The sequence below is a fragment of the Lolium rigidum genome, chromosome 5, assembly GCF_022539505.1.
Source record: "Lolium rigidum isolate FL_2022 chromosome 5, APGP_CSIRO_Lrig_0.1, whole genome shotgun sequence".
Lineage (NCBI taxonomy): Eukaryota > Viridiplantae > Streptophyta > Magnoliopsida > Poales > Poaceae > Lolium > Lolium rigidum.
Window position 1 is genome coordinate 178,902,130 of NC_061512.1, and position 15,103 is coordinate 178,917,232.

Sequence of the window (15,103 nt, forward strand, 5' to 3'; positions counted from 1 at the left end):
CTCAGAAAATGAACTACTGTACGGACGGATAGATGCAGGAGCATCAAAATTAATTCGAACAGTGAGAGGAGACGGAGGTGGACACACACAGACACAGGTAGGCAGCAGTAGTGCGTCACGCGTGCATGCGGTGGATGCCAAAGAGCAGCGTCCAGGAGTGACCCAAATAATTAAGGAAAGAGAGAGATCTCAGGTAAAGAGATCGGCGACTGACTCGATCGGCTGTGCGCATCCGTCGACGTCTGGATCCGGCTGCCCGGAAGCCGGAACCCGCGAGCGCGGGCGGTTCACACGATCCAAACAGCGCTATCTTCCCGGCGTCGCCACCTGACGTGCTTCCTTCGCCATCGGCTCAGTCAAACCAGCCACAGTGCCTCCGCTCCGCTCGCTACATATACTGCCCGCCACCAACCGCGCTGCGCCCTGCCCTCTTCTCCCCCGTCGCTCTCTCACTCGCTCGGTCACTGTCAGTAGGAGCTACCGCGCGGCTGGGCGACCGCTGCTCCCGTCGCGCGCGTCGATCCTCCATGGCTCCGTCCCGCGCCGGTGCGGTGCACGTGGCGGTGGCGCTGCTCGCCGTCGTCGCGACCGTGGCCGTCGCGGCAGCCGGCGGCGGCGGCCGGAAGATGGCGTCCCACGGCGAGGTATCCCCACGAGATCGTATTTGCATTTTATTGGTCGATTGTCACCCTGCGGTCCGCCGCCGCTGCATGTGTTTACACGACGATGCGGTAGCTACAGTCCTACTGCTACAAGACTTTTTTTTAACACAAATATAATATAACAGGCATGCAAGCCGTCCTCATTAAAAACCTTCCAGCCCTCTTAGCTACCTTGGTAAGGAAAAAAGTGCTACAAGACTTTCACCTAAGCACTCTTTTGTTTTCGGCCGAATGGAAATGATGGTCCGTTCGGTCCGCTGAAGATGCTTGGAAAGCAATTTTATCCACGACACTTGGGCAGTAGATGGATACGCATTTCTATGTCTATGGGTACAGAAATTCAATTCGGCTCCCGGGTGCGTATGCTCCCTCTACCAAGAAAACATATTTTGAAGTGTGGAAAAATTTTGAAAAAAAATTCTACATGTACATCTCCATAATATATGTGTGTGCGTCAAGTTTCACGAAAAAATAATATTTTTTGTGGCCTATATAAAAAAGAGAAAACTTATCCTGTGAAAAGCATTGTTTTTAGCACTGAATTTTGTCTTTTTTACACACGTCACATGATAAGTTTATTTTTTATGAAACGACTTTGTGAGCGCTTAGCACGTGAAGATGTACGTGCGAATTTTTTGTTTCAATTTTTTTAAAATTTAAAATATGTCTAAGATGTATTTCAAAATATAGGGAGCATATGCTCCCATGTTCCAAAACATCACTCCCCTATGGGTACCACTTATATCTTACGTGTTAAGTTATGGGTAAAGTACGAGGATAACTCGTAGGCATCAGTGTACCTATATAGCCTATCCATTTGTTGTTATAACTTGTTATCCTTGTTGACACATTGAGTTAAAATATGAGATTGTGATTTCTACACTGATAATTGTTGAGTTGAGATAATTCATTTTTTAAATCATATTTACTATTGGTAAATATAAAATTTTGAATAACTTGTGTACTATTTAATCTACCGCTAGGTATTCAATGGGTATGGATACCTGTTGGGTATGTGTATGGGCAAAGTTTTATACCCAGGTGTGGGTATGGGTAGGAACTTGTACATACATGTATACGAGTATAGTATTGGTCTACCCTATCGAGTCGCACTTCCACTTCATTACTCTATCTCTTTTATATTTACTTTGCCTTCTAGCTACAGTCAAAGTCAAACTTTATTGAGTTTGATTAAAAATAATAAAATATTTTTTCGACATGCATGATACCAAATGCATACAATATAAAAATACATTATAACGGTTCTAATACCACGGATCTTATATTGCATCTTAGATGCTGATATTTTTTCTAAATATTTGATAATATTTACAAAGCTTAATTTTTGAGTAAAGATAGAATGCAAAATAACTATGAAGGGAGGGGTATTGGCACTAAAACTTAAACAGTGAAGGAAAGAATATTAAAACCCTAAGTTTATCCATTTTGCAAGGAAAGTACCATAAACATCTAAATCACAAATTTAGTTCTATTATATTAACAACACAACATATTTCCGCACTATATATTTAGAGTTTTGGATATTGACACATTTTTACATAACTATTAGATTAAATTAATAAGTATTAATTTATTTTCTAGAGGTTGATATATTTTATAAAAATTCAGTAAAATTTAAACTAGTTTGACTTAGGACCCTAGAACATCGATTATTTTGGAACGTGTAGCACATAATATTAGTATGTGCTTAGTAGCATCCCAAAGTTTAAGCCTTATATTATTTTTAGAAAGTCAAACTATGTCAAGTTTGAATAAGTTTTTCAAAAATCATTAACATGTAAAATATAAAAGTAATATCATTAAATAAATAATAAAATATTTTTTCGCATGGCATCTATAAAATATTATATTTGTTCATAGATTGTTCTAAAAGTTTGGTTAAAATTTACTTAGTTTGATTTTTCAAAAAAGCCTTAAGCTTTGGGATGGAATGGAGGTAGTATTAACTAAGAATTTGGTAATAAACAATTTAAATAGCTCTAGAAATGTGTAAAAGACGAACAGACAAATTGCGTCGTTTGTTTGCTCAGTTGCTCACCTCATCATCTCGATGCACGCACGCAGGGCACGAATCCCAGGGAATCTCCCGGCCCGCCCGCCCCGGCGCCGGCGGGCGGCTCGGCGGGCCAGTTCCGCGGCCAGGCGCGGCTGCCTCGCTTCGCCGCGCCGCGCCACTACGAGCTCCACCTCCGCCCCGACCTCGTGGCCTGCACCTTTTCCGGCTCGGTGGCCATCACCGTCGCCGTCTCCGCGTCCACCCGCTTCCTCGTGCTCAATGCCGCCGACCTCTCCATCAACAGCTCCTCCATCCGCTTCCAGGTAAGAATAACAAGAGCTGTCTCGAAGCTTTGCCCTGTTAATCCCCGCGTGCGGCGTGCCACAGACAATTTATTTCATCATCCTCGCCTGGTGGCATGGCGCCCAATTCTCGCAGGCTCTGGCGCCCACGGAGGTGGTCTTCTTCAAGGACGACGGTGTATTGGTGCTCGGATTTTCCAAGCCCCTGCCTTTCGGAGAGGGCGTGCTCAAGATGGATTTCACTGGAACTCTGAACGACCAGATGAGAGGCTTCTACAGGAGGTATGTCTGACTTTTTTCTGAAATTTAACGTTGTCAGTATGCCCACCGTACATCAGGATTAACAAACCCCAAAATTGTGATATATACTAGCAAATCATGGTGATATAGACAACAAGGGAGAACTGAACTGTTGTTTGTCATTATGTACCGATCATCTGCTCACTGGTAGATCATCTGCTCACTGGTAATATGTGGTTGGGAAGTTCAGTATGACGACTATTGTTGTTTCTAAAATTAAGAGTGAGACGATTCTTTGGAGCACGGCGGGTGCCAAACACGTGGGTTCACTAATGCCGCGAGAGACGATTCTTTTGCTCGGTTTCGTAACAAATCTGAACTCCTTAATTAATGAACAGGGCAAAGCTTTTGCCCTCTTTCAAAAAAAAAAACCCTTTTGAATTAAGGATCTAATTGAGCAGTTTGTGCACATCATTGGTATGGATTTCCTGCCATTTATGCTTCTGTGATTCCATTTGATTGCAGCAAGTACCAGTATAAGGGGAAGGAAAGAAACATGGCGGTGACACAGTTTGAGTCTGTAGATGCGCGGCGGTGCTTCCCCTGCTGGGACGAGCCTGCATTCAAGGTAATATGATAGCAGGACAGAGAGTTGAGGGATCAGATTTTTGCCACCCGACTTGTTTCATCTACTATTTTGGTACTGTTAAGTGACATTAGTCTGCTCATAAGTCGAGTTTGTGTACATATGCGAAGCATATTCTTATTGATCAACACATGACTTTATGTTCCTCCCACATATGTGCACATAGACAATCCGTAAGGGCAGATGCATTTTCTAACATTTCTTGTATTGCTATTTCTGTTTTCCAGGCTAAGTTTAAGCTAACACTTGAAGTTCCATCTGAGCTGACAGCACTGTCCAACATGCCAGTTGCTAACACGACAGTTGCTGGTCCTATCAAGACTATCCGTTATCAGGAATCGCCACTTATGTCAACTTACTTAGTGGCCATAGTAGTTGGTTTGTTTGAATATGTAGAGGGTGTGACAGTAAAAGGTACCAGCTCCGTTTCTCTCATTACTTTGTGACATTATCCATTCAAATAGTTGCAGGAGTCATTTTTCTACCCCTTTTCATTCTATTTGTTTGTTTAATTTTATTCAGGCACGAGAGTTCGTGTGTACACTCAAGTTGGTAAGAGTCGTCAAGGGAAGTTTGCACTAGATGTTGGAGTGAAGTCGTTAAATCTCTATAAAGAGTAAGATCACAATCTAGCCTTGCTTCCACACTTTGGTTAATGAAATAGTCTACAAAAAGTTCATTTTCTCAATTGTTCAGTTACTTTGGCACTCCTTTTCCACTCCCTAAGATGGATATGGTTGCTATCCCCGATTTTGCCGCTGGAGCCATGGAGAACTACGGATTGGTCACTTATCGGGAAGTAACTTTGCTTTTTGATGACAAGTCTTCATCAGCTTCCAGCAAACAGAACGTATGTATCATAGCTCAGAAACTTATATAATTATACATCTTCATCATTTGCACTTCACTTCTTAACCACGTGTTGTTACCATGCATAAATCGGTTTCATAAAAAAACTTATGATCATCTATAATTCATTATAGTTGATAATGATTTTTTTGTAAACCTTTTTATGTGTAAATATCCTTTCTTTTATTTATGTCAGCATGTATTTTTATAGGTTGCGATTACTGTGGCACATGAATTGGCTCATCAATGGTTTGGCAATCTTGTAACCATGGAATGGTGGACTCACCTGTGGTTAAATGAGGGATTTGCTACATGGGTAAATGAATTCAGTGACACAAAAGTTGAGAATGAAATATCAGGTTATCAACGTATACTGAATGAATAGTCTTTCCGTTTTCACAGGTGAGCCATCTAGCAGTAGATTCATTTTTTCCGCAATGGAATATCTGGACACAGTTTCTCGATAGCACAACCACTGCTCTCAGACTGGATTCATTAGAGGAGTCTCATCCTATTGAGGTAATCTCATTGTTTACTCCCTGACATAGTCTGGTCCGGTGGTTGGATAAGTTGTGCATTACTTCCTTAAACACAATAGATGTGATGCACTGTATCGTCGTAGAACTACAATAGTATATTTTAAACCGTAAATTTTGACAATGGTGACTTTAAGTAACGATGCTGCATACTTTTTATTATTATTGACGCATTATCATGCTTGACTTGTAAATGTCTGGAATATTGAAATTGTGCTTAAATCTTTTTAGTCTGACATCTTACTTCGAAGATTAATGTCAGTAGATGCATCAACGTATATTCAGCTTGTGGCGTTATTTTGACTTCTCATGCTGACGTGTGATTCATTTCACACTTTTGACTATTCGTTTTCCTGGATGCTCAGGTTGAAATACACCATGCCAGTGAAGTCGATCAGATTTTTGATGCTATTAGCTATGAAAAGGGTGCTTCTGTTATTCGCATGCTACACAGTTACCTTGGTGCAGATCGTTTTCAGGTCTAATACTGCCTCCGTGTGAAACTCTATGAGAATTCTTTTCTTTGTCACGTTGCTTAAAACTGCACTCAGTCTCAAGCTGTTTCTTCTGTTCTTCGAGGAAATGGTGATAATTTGATGTCATTTCCCCCTATTTATCTAATGGGAACACTAGTTGACTCCCTGGCGTGTCCAGTATATTAAAAGTTTGTATGCTCTTGAACCGTATTAGTTGGTACATTTGCTTTTGTAAGCAGTGTTTTAGTGAGAGACTGTTGTTTTTCAAAGACATGTTATAAGAGCAAAATAGCCATTCCTTCCAAAATTGTCATGTCCTTGTTTACGTGCAAACGTCATATAGGACAATTAATTCTTCACTGGTCACATGAGTAAGGGTGTATAGAGACAACTTTTATTGTTAGAGGTCATATTAGAGATGTGGCGGTCATCTTACCTATTGTTGTAGTATACATCACACTCACAAGATAAACATTACTTCAATTCACAAATGAATGGAGTGAAATGTAGCTATCTTTGACTCTTTTGTTGATCATATCATGTATCTATCAAATTGCACACTGCATAATGTTTAAACTTAAATGTTCATTAATTGCATTAGTTAATGAAACGAATTGCTGCATTCTCCTTGCTATCTAGTTCTCCCTTGTTACTATTTGACTCCCTGAAGTTCTCCTAGTGTATTTCAGATATACTGAAGTTATGATACTATATCTTTTCAGAAAGCACTGGCCTCATATATAAAGAAATATGCATACTCAAATGCTAAAACGGAGGACCTGTGGGCTGTTTTTGAAAAGGAAACTGGTGAACCTGTCAAGGATCTGATGACTTCGTGGACAAAGCAAAAAGGGTACCCTGTAATTAATGCAAAACTTAAAGGGAATGACATGGAGCTTGAGCAGGTAATATGTTATTTTAAATACCGCCCTTTGTATTTATCATAAATTTATTGTCACATGAAATACCCAAGTAACATGTTTCGTTTTGTTTTAATGTTCTTGTTATTATTTTGTTCAGATATAGCTGTGCTGATAGGAATTGCCTTAAAAAACCATCTTCTCACTGGTTATGATAAAGCTTGACCACCACACCCAGTTTTTTATGCGTATTTGTTAACATATAACTGACTTTATAATTGCTTCTCTAGAATACTGTACTGAATGATGGGCGAAACTGGACATATTCTAGTGCCCCTATGCAGGGGCGGGTCCAGAATTATTCATGCGCAGGGCTTGGTCTTTCCATCCCCCTTTACTCTACATTACATTCTTGATGTATTCCGGTTTTTTATAAAGAGGGATTTTGGGCCTTGGCCCCTGGCAGAACCCCGGGTTGTAGTCCGCGCATGCCCGTACGGCCATTAATCCGTTCCTCGACATATTCATTTACTTATGCAGAAGCTCCAGTGTCTGAACAAATATTGTGGGGTACAGTGTGAGCATGAACAGTACCAAGAACAAATTACGTCAGTCCCGTAGAAGAACCGAACTAGAACTTGAACAGTATCAAGAACAATATCTGAAGTTGGAACTCTTTTAGGGTGCTCTATCTTACTACATTAAATATAAGAAGAGGTTTATATCTGAGTTTTTTGATTGATGAAGATTTAAAAGCTAGTTTGGGTCCTAAAACAAAGATGCTAGTAAGAAAACCTATAATTAATCCCCTACCAGCTCAAGGAGAGACTTGTTTGAATGCACATTACTTCCCATAATCTCATCTCATCCCAGTGATTAAATCAGATGGTTTCAAAAAGATTTAAGGTCTAGGTCAGAATTTTGTGTAGTTTTAGATTAAATCCATGCTAGTTTGAATTTTAAAACAATTTACATTATGTTGCATTTTATGCAGCTTGAAATGGAAGTGTCAGATTTGAACTTCAAACAGCAGTTATTAGACACACATAAAATTAATCATTATACGAATATTATTAATCATCAAATTTTAAATTATGGAGTATGTTCCCCGTAATAATATACTATCACTCCAGCCCAAATTAATAGCTACGCCAATTAAATTGGGCCGGAGGGAGTACCATATTTTATAGGGATAAGTCGCTATATATTTGTATATATTTAATTTTCGGTAAAATTACTTTCAAACATTTTTTTGAACAGAGTTTTATCTTTGAACAATTTCAAACAAACAGTTTGATTTTTTTTACAGTTTGTCCTCTCAAGTGTGAGTCTCCATGTATAATTCAATGATAATTAATGTGTATTAGGTCAGACTGGCTTCCTTTCCTTATATATATTGATCCTTTACATTTAACTTTTCCAATTAGTTTATGTATTGATGTGCGAATGAATTATTAGCCTAGCCACTTCCACTTACGAGGCAATAGATCACCCTAGCCAGTAGACCAAAGCAAACAGAGGTTTTGTATGCATCATAAAATTATCCTAGCCTGTTCGTCATTCATGTTTACACAGCATATGGTCATTACTCATAGCGATATAAAAACATAAATGAAATTTATATTTGTAAAGGAAATGAGAGTAAGGAAAATACTAACAAGTTGACCTTATCGACTGATAGATCCCTGTTATATAGTATTTCTCTCTACGAATTAACCGATTTCTTTTTGTTGCAGGCCCAGTTTTTGTTGGATGGATCCTCTGGCCCTGGCATGTGGATTGTCCCTATAACTTCAGGGTGTGGTGCATATGATACACAGAAAAAGTTCTTATTGAAACTTAAACGTGATAAGCTGGTCATTGCTTCACAATGTGGTGACCGAAAGAAGGGTGGAAATTTTTGGACTAAGTTGAATGTAAATGGAACAGGATTTTACAGAGTTAAATATGATGATGAACTTGGAGCTGCACTTCAAAATGCGTTGGAGACCAAGAAGCTCTCGCTAATGGATAAAATTGGTAAACGCAAAATGTCGCATATTGAGTTTGCTTGAAATATTTTGGTGGCAGGTATTATAACATTAACATTGCAGGCATCATTGACGACTCACATGCGCTTTCTATGGCCCGCCAGCAGACATTGACATCATTGCTACGTTTGCTCTACTGTTATCGTGGGGAAGCTGATTATAGTGTTCTTTCACACATAAACTCTGTATGTAAATCTTGTAGTCTAGTTGACTCCATCATGTTCAATTTTTTTGGAGATATATCACCTATATCTTTTTCTTTGGTTTGGCAGGTAACTGCAAGTATTTCTAAAATATCGGTGGATGCTACTCCTGGCTTGGCTGGTGATATCAAGCAACTTCTGATCAAGATTCTTTTGTCACCTGCAGAGTATGCTCAACCATGTCATATATAACTTCTTATGAGTTTCTTACTGTGTTACGTCCATAAAATATCATCTCTTTTGTTTCTCAAAAAGGAGAAGAAAATATAAAAAACAAATCTCTACTTGTTCAAGCTGTTGAACATGCCTTTCTCTGTGGCCAATGCATGCAAAAAACATTTGATTTTTTTTTGTCTTATTACTGTATATTTGCACAAATTTTTATGTTTCTCTTTCTTGACTATATGACAAGTGCTCTAATCTTTCAGAAAGTTAGGCTGGGATCCTAAGAATGGTGAGAGCCACCTGGATGTAATGCTCAGACCAATGCTCTTGCTTGCACTTGTCCAACTTGGACATGGTAAGACCATTAACGAAGGAGATAGGCGCTTTAACATCTTCATACGTGACCGCAACACTTCTCTTCTTCCTCCGGATACTAGAAAGGTCCTACCTTTTGCTATTACTTCACATGTTGCTCTTATGGTTACTGCTTCCATTTCTTACTTCCGTTGTTCTGCAGGTTGCATACCTCGCTGTGATGCATAATGTTAGTAGCTCAAATAGATCAGGTTATGATGCTCTTCGAAAACTCTACAAGGAGTCGGCTGAAGGGGAAGAAAGGTTACGTGTCTTAGGTGTGTAGCCTTTGACCATTTTAAATGAACAGAGCTTTGCTCATGTTTTTGGTTGTTCTGAAAGCACTTTCTTATTGTTTATAGGCATATTATCTTCTTGCCGGGATAAAGGCATTGTCCTTGAATCACTGAATTTGATTTTTACTAATGAGGTAAATTTGAAAACTTTCTTATTTATTTTTCCATGATTATAGTGTATAAGGTCTATATGAGCTTGTACTTATGTGTTATCTACTTGCAAGTTGTACTCAGATCTCTATGCCTCTCTCTCTTGTCAGGTCCGCAGTCAGGATGCATACCTTGTAGTTCGAGGTCTTCAAATAGAGGCACGTGAAATTGCTTGGAACTGGTTGAAGGTACAATCTATTTTAACAGTGGCAGATAACCCGTTCATCTGCACGTAAAGTCATGATTTTTGGGCCCTGTTTGGAACATCGGGTCTTTGTATGAATTCTGAACCAAATGGAATATCTAGTCACTGGGTGTTCTCTTTCTACAAACTTCATTTGAGATTATATCAAACCATAAAACCATTGGATGTGTTTTCCTACCAACTTCATTTGAGATGTCTGCATTACATAGAGGACCCAGGGTGCTTTTTATTTGTCAACAAGAACTATTCAAGTAGCATATTTTATAAGTAAACAAGTGAACTGTATTTGTGAATTTTTTTATTGATCCCGATCTCTTCTTACATATTTTCTATTTATATCTTTTTAAAGTAGAGTCAACTTGAGGCACCATCCCACCATCTTTTTTTTGTGATTCCTTCATCTGACACCTTGGGAAATGATTGACTGTCCATGTTAGTTGTACTGACATATCTGAAAACGCAGTGCTAATGTGTGTCCTTATTTGTCGGTCTGCAGGAAAACTGGGAGCGTATCTTGAAGACAGTTTCAGTGAGCTCACTTGTGGGGGATGTTATTAAAGGCATTGCCACATTGGTACATCTAACGCAGTTCTATTATTACTAAGTCTGCCTATGTCTGCAGTCCATACTCCCCAATTTTGAAGGTATTATTTCCATGAGGCCATAGCTAATGCGCACTTCCTTATTTCTTGCCAGTTCGCCTCCAATGAGAAGGCAGCTGAGGTTTCCAAGTTCTTTGCGACCCGCACGACGCCGGGATTTGAGAGGACGTTGAAGCAGAGCCTTGAAAACGTGCGAATCAGTGCGAGATGGGTTGAGGGCATCAAGAGCGAGCCCGGGCTTGCGCAGACGGTACGAGAACTGCTGGGAAAGTCCTGATGCGCTGCTGCTGGCTGCTAGAGTGTTATATTTCTGATCATGCAACTTCCTGGGAAAACTTAGGAGCTGTTTGCAGGTGTTACTGTTGGGGTTGGTAATAAGAATGCATTCCTGCCTTATCATCTGCAGAAAATGTTGCCTGCCATGCTCCTTGATTGCAGTAGCTAGTCATCTGGTGCTAGTTTTTAGCCAAAACATTCTAGGGCAAACAGATTGTACAAAGAATATGAGAAGAAATTAGGAAGAAACTGAAGCATCGAAATGGCTTGACTCTTTTTCTGTATAATGGGTTTTTTGCACTTAGCTTCAAAGTGTCCAGGTTCTTACAATCGCTGTCAACCAGACCCGACACACCTCGGTTCTGTGCCTACACAATTCTGCTACGGCCAAATTTAGCTAGGGCCTAGGCGCCTAGCTGAGTTGCTTTGTTGCCGGCGGTTCACTTTGGTAATTTTGGAACATAGGATATTATCTCTGATTGTCCGCAGTACCTCATGTTTTAAGCAACTGATGATGTGACACACAGTCAGCCTCCTAGTCAGTCAGAGGAAGCTTCCAATAGTTTATGGCGTGTTCAGCTCCACAATGGCCTTGGGCAGCTTAAGCATCTGATCATTTACACCCCAAGCTGAAAACAGAATCATGCCTCGACGATATCGCCTGAAAGCATTGCCTAGCTATTCGACAACGCTACCATCTAGGGTCTGGGGTAATCTGTCCCGAGGAATTGATATTAAATTTCTTTGAGTTTTTTTATATGGATTTAAGGTGACACAGCAGCGTCCGTTTTTCAATCGGATGACAGGTGGCAATTCTTCGAAGTATCCAACAGGAAAGGATAAAATTGCTGGGCCCACCACCACCGGAATTTTTCCTGGCAAAGGTGCGCGTGAGCGGCCTACTCCTGCTGCCCAAAATATGTTGCATATAAAAATTGGTTAAAGTCAAATTTCATAAAAGCTAACCATGTATATTGATAAAAATATGAATATATATAATATCAAATTAATAATATTAGAATTGTTATGAATATATTTTCATATTATATGCATTTGGTATCGTAAATGTTTGTATTATTTTTATGTTATTGATTAAACTTTGCAAAGTTTAACTTGCACGAAAAGTTATGCGCATCATATTATAATCTATGGGCAGAAGGAAGTACGGAGTAGGAGAATTGCAGAGTGTCCAATCCATCCCGAGAAATAGCTTGAATTTTGGTGACATTGCAGGTTTGCACCAGTCTCTTTGATGTATCTCAAACGGTCAAACCTATATGGGGTTATGCTATTATTCAGAGTCACCAATCTGACAGTCCTCCGCTCCTCCGCTACAAATAAACCCCGCCTCAACTCCACTACACTCACTCGCTCCGTCTGTACGAAGGAAGGCTCCCACACTCACTAGCGAGTGGCGGGTAGGGAGTAGGGACACATAGGAGCTCGCGTGTGCGGCACACGTACATGGCTCGATCCGGCGCCGGCGTCACCGCGCTGCCGGTGGCAGTGGTGCTCCTCGCCGTCGTTGCAACCGTGGCCGTCCACGCAGCCGCCGGCGGTGGTGGCGGGAAGATGGCGTCGCACGGCGAGGTACCCCCCATGAGATTTATTTTCTTCTTTTTCGAGAATGTATATCCCCCACGAGATAATATCCATCTATACTACTCTATTGTCAACTTGCTATGCACGACGGAGTCGACGATACGATGTGATTGAGTAATACTTCTCTGCTACAGTGCTAGGGCTAGGCTAGCGCTACCTACAAGACATTGACCTTAACCTTTTGTTTTCGGTCGGGCGGTAACACCAATGTGCATCGGTGCATTTTTTTTCTTAAGAACCATCGCCCTCATTAAACATCAATTGTCGTAAGGAACTAAGGATACGGTATCAGTCAGGCAGATTTAAAAACTAAACGTTGCGATTGCGACCTTGACCATCGTAAACAACACTCATAGCCAATTTATGAACTTCTTTCTTTGTTTCTCGTCCCTCGTAGCAAACTGAGAGCTAGGAGAAATCATTTCGTGCCTCGGCGATCTCCCAAGAAATATGGGCATAGCTACCCATTGTTCCCTCCTCCAGACTCTTGATGACGTTCTAGCTCAATGCGCTTTGACATCCTTTGCTAGAGCAATCGCATATTTGCACACGAGCGCTTCTAGTTCCGTGCACCGCGGATGCTCCGACCGAGGAGAACAGACCATTCTGCAGGGTGATTCGGAAATTGCGGAAGCTTGGTTTGATCAAGTTGTTGAGTATTGGAAACAAGCTATAGCGCTTACTCCGGAAAATTATATTGAAGCACAGAACTGGTTGAAGATTACGAAGCGCTTTGAATTTGAATAAGAAAGACCACGCTCCTTCTTTTTCATAAAATGGGTGGTTTGGTTGTTGATCCATTAATCAAATGAATTAGGTCGATCCTCGAATCCAGAATTTCACCATGTGCATGGGTGGGTGCCTTGGGCACCCTTCTTCTATTAGGCTGCAATGCAAGTGAGATAGGCTACCGTAGAAGCCCAACTTCACTAGTCCGGGCCGAATGCCCACCTGTTTGGTAGACTTTTTTTGGGTTGCAGTGTTATTTAGTGGAATTTATTTTAGGAGATCCGCTGGAGGTGGGCGCGCCTATACCCTGCTCACATGCGTGCGTGGCGTGATTAATGCACGCACGCAACGACTCCTCCTAGATCGCTCTTATTGGGTCGGCCCACTCGCCCACAGAGGTTATATGCAGTTTTTCCTATTAATTTCAACTTTATAATACTTTCCAGATTTGAAACTTTTCAGATTTTGAAAAAATCATATCTAAAAAATGTTTGAATTACAAAAATGTACAAATTTCTAATTTTCTCAGATTTGAAAATTGCTCGAATTTAAAATTTTCTAGAATTTTAAAAGTGCTCGAATTTGGAAATTGCTCCAACTTAAAATTTGCTTCAATTTGAAATTTACTCAAATTTGAATTTTGCTTGAATTTTAAAAATATGTTTAAAAACAGGGAAAAAGTAGGAAAAGGAAAAACAGAAAAATAAAAAATAAAACCAAAAAAGCAAAAAACGACATAAAAAGAAATAAAAAAGAAAACCAGCAGAAAACTGACCAAACTAGAAAGAACCGAAGAAAAACAAAAAAGAAAAGGCCACACCAGATTGGCCGCGGCCCGCTCGTGCGGGCGTTAATCCGCCCGCAGCTGCGTGGGAAATAGGTTTTTCCGCTCGAAGCGGCGCCGTTCGTGCGCGCCCCTGAAGCCATCTCAACATGGGCCAGCCCATTAGGTTACTTATCTCTTCGCTGGCTTGTTTCCATAATTTTTTTTCTACAAAAAGAAAAAAAATTCAAAATATCAAAAGAAAAGATAAAAGGTCGAACAATAATCAAAGCCGCGTCCAGGGAATCTTATCTTGCTCGCCGCATCCGTTAAATTCAAACTCCGACCAAATTCAATATCTACAAAAAAAATCGAAAAGCTGAACGAAATTCAAAATCTGAACAAAATTAAATCCAAACAACAATAACTTCCTTTAAATTCAAAATTCCGAACATATTCAATATCTATACAAAATTCAAAAGTCTGAAAAAAATCAAAATTCCAACATTTTCAAATATGAACTTTCTTGAAATCTGAACATCTTTTCGAAATTTAAAAACTTTGAATATTCTAATAGAAAAGCCGCACAGAAAACAGAACTAAAAAGCCAACAGAAAACCAGCAATAGATAAAACTGGAGGAAACCGAAGTTGAGAGAAACCAGACTAAAAAATAAACCAGAAACGACAAAAAAGTGAAAAAAAAATGAAGGAAAAACCCATCAAACGATCCCAAGGCAGCCCCATGAACAAGACGAGGGAACACCGGGTACAAGGCGTCGATCCTATACACCACATTTCTAGAGTAACAACAATGAACTCGAATTAATAAACGAACTAGTACAAGGAATCAGACTAAAAAATAAAACCAAAACGACGAAAAAGTGAAAAAACCAAAGCAAAAAAACAATCAAAGGATCCCAAGCCAGCCCCATGAACGAGACGAGGGAACACCGGGTACAAGGCGTCGATCCTATATACCGCATTTCTAGAGCAACGACAATGAACTCAAATTAATAAACGAACTAGTATACAAGGAACTCCGTGTTTTTCAGAACCACAAGAAATTCCTATCCATCTATTTGTGCCACAATACTGACTGCCGCACTTATAATAACACAGTACATGCAGTATCAACTTG

At 40.1% G+C, this 15,103-nt stretch overlaps 1 protein-coding gene across 1 annotated transcript; it reads left to right on the plus strand.

The window, feature by feature from the left end:
• The first annotated feature begins 527 nt into the window (after window positions 1–527).
• LOC124656762 (aminopeptidase M1-C-like) lies at window positions 528–11,132 on the plus strand. The gene is made up of 20 exons (XM_047195448.1): window positions 528–644; window positions 2,748–3,002; window positions 3,118–3,263; window positions 3,747–3,849; window positions 4,095–4,281; window positions 4,390–4,483; window positions 4,564–4,717; window positions 4,928–5,032; window positions 5,119–5,235; window positions 5,618–5,731; window positions 6,451–6,633; window positions 8,325–8,607; window positions 8,682–8,803; window positions 8,891–8,988; window positions 9,250–9,427; window positions 9,504–9,618; window positions 9,703–9,770; window positions 9,897–9,974; window positions 10,488–10,565; window positions 10,688–11,132. Exons 1-20 carry the CDS (start codon window positions 528–530, stop codon window positions 10,868–10,870), a joined length of 2,778 nt encoding a protein of 925 aa, XP_047051404.1. The 3' UTR covers window positions 10,871–11,132.
• Window positions 11,133–15,103: the final 3,971 nt, after the last annotated feature.

Excerpts from the sequence above, each read along its gene's own strand:
- LOC124656762 (XM_047195448.1), top strand. The coding sequence starts at position 528 with ATGGCTCCGTCCCGCGCCGGTGCGGTGCACGTGGCGGTGGCGCTGCTC. Across the intron at positions 4,484-4,563 it reads TCGTTAAATCTCTATAAAGA|TTACTTTGGCACTCCTTTTC; the intron begins GTAAGATCACAA and ends TCAATTGTTCAG. Across the intron at positions 8,804-8,890 it reads TTCTTTCACACATAAACTCT|GTAACTGCAAGTATTTCTAA; the intron begins GTATGTAAATCT and ends TTGGTTTGGCAG.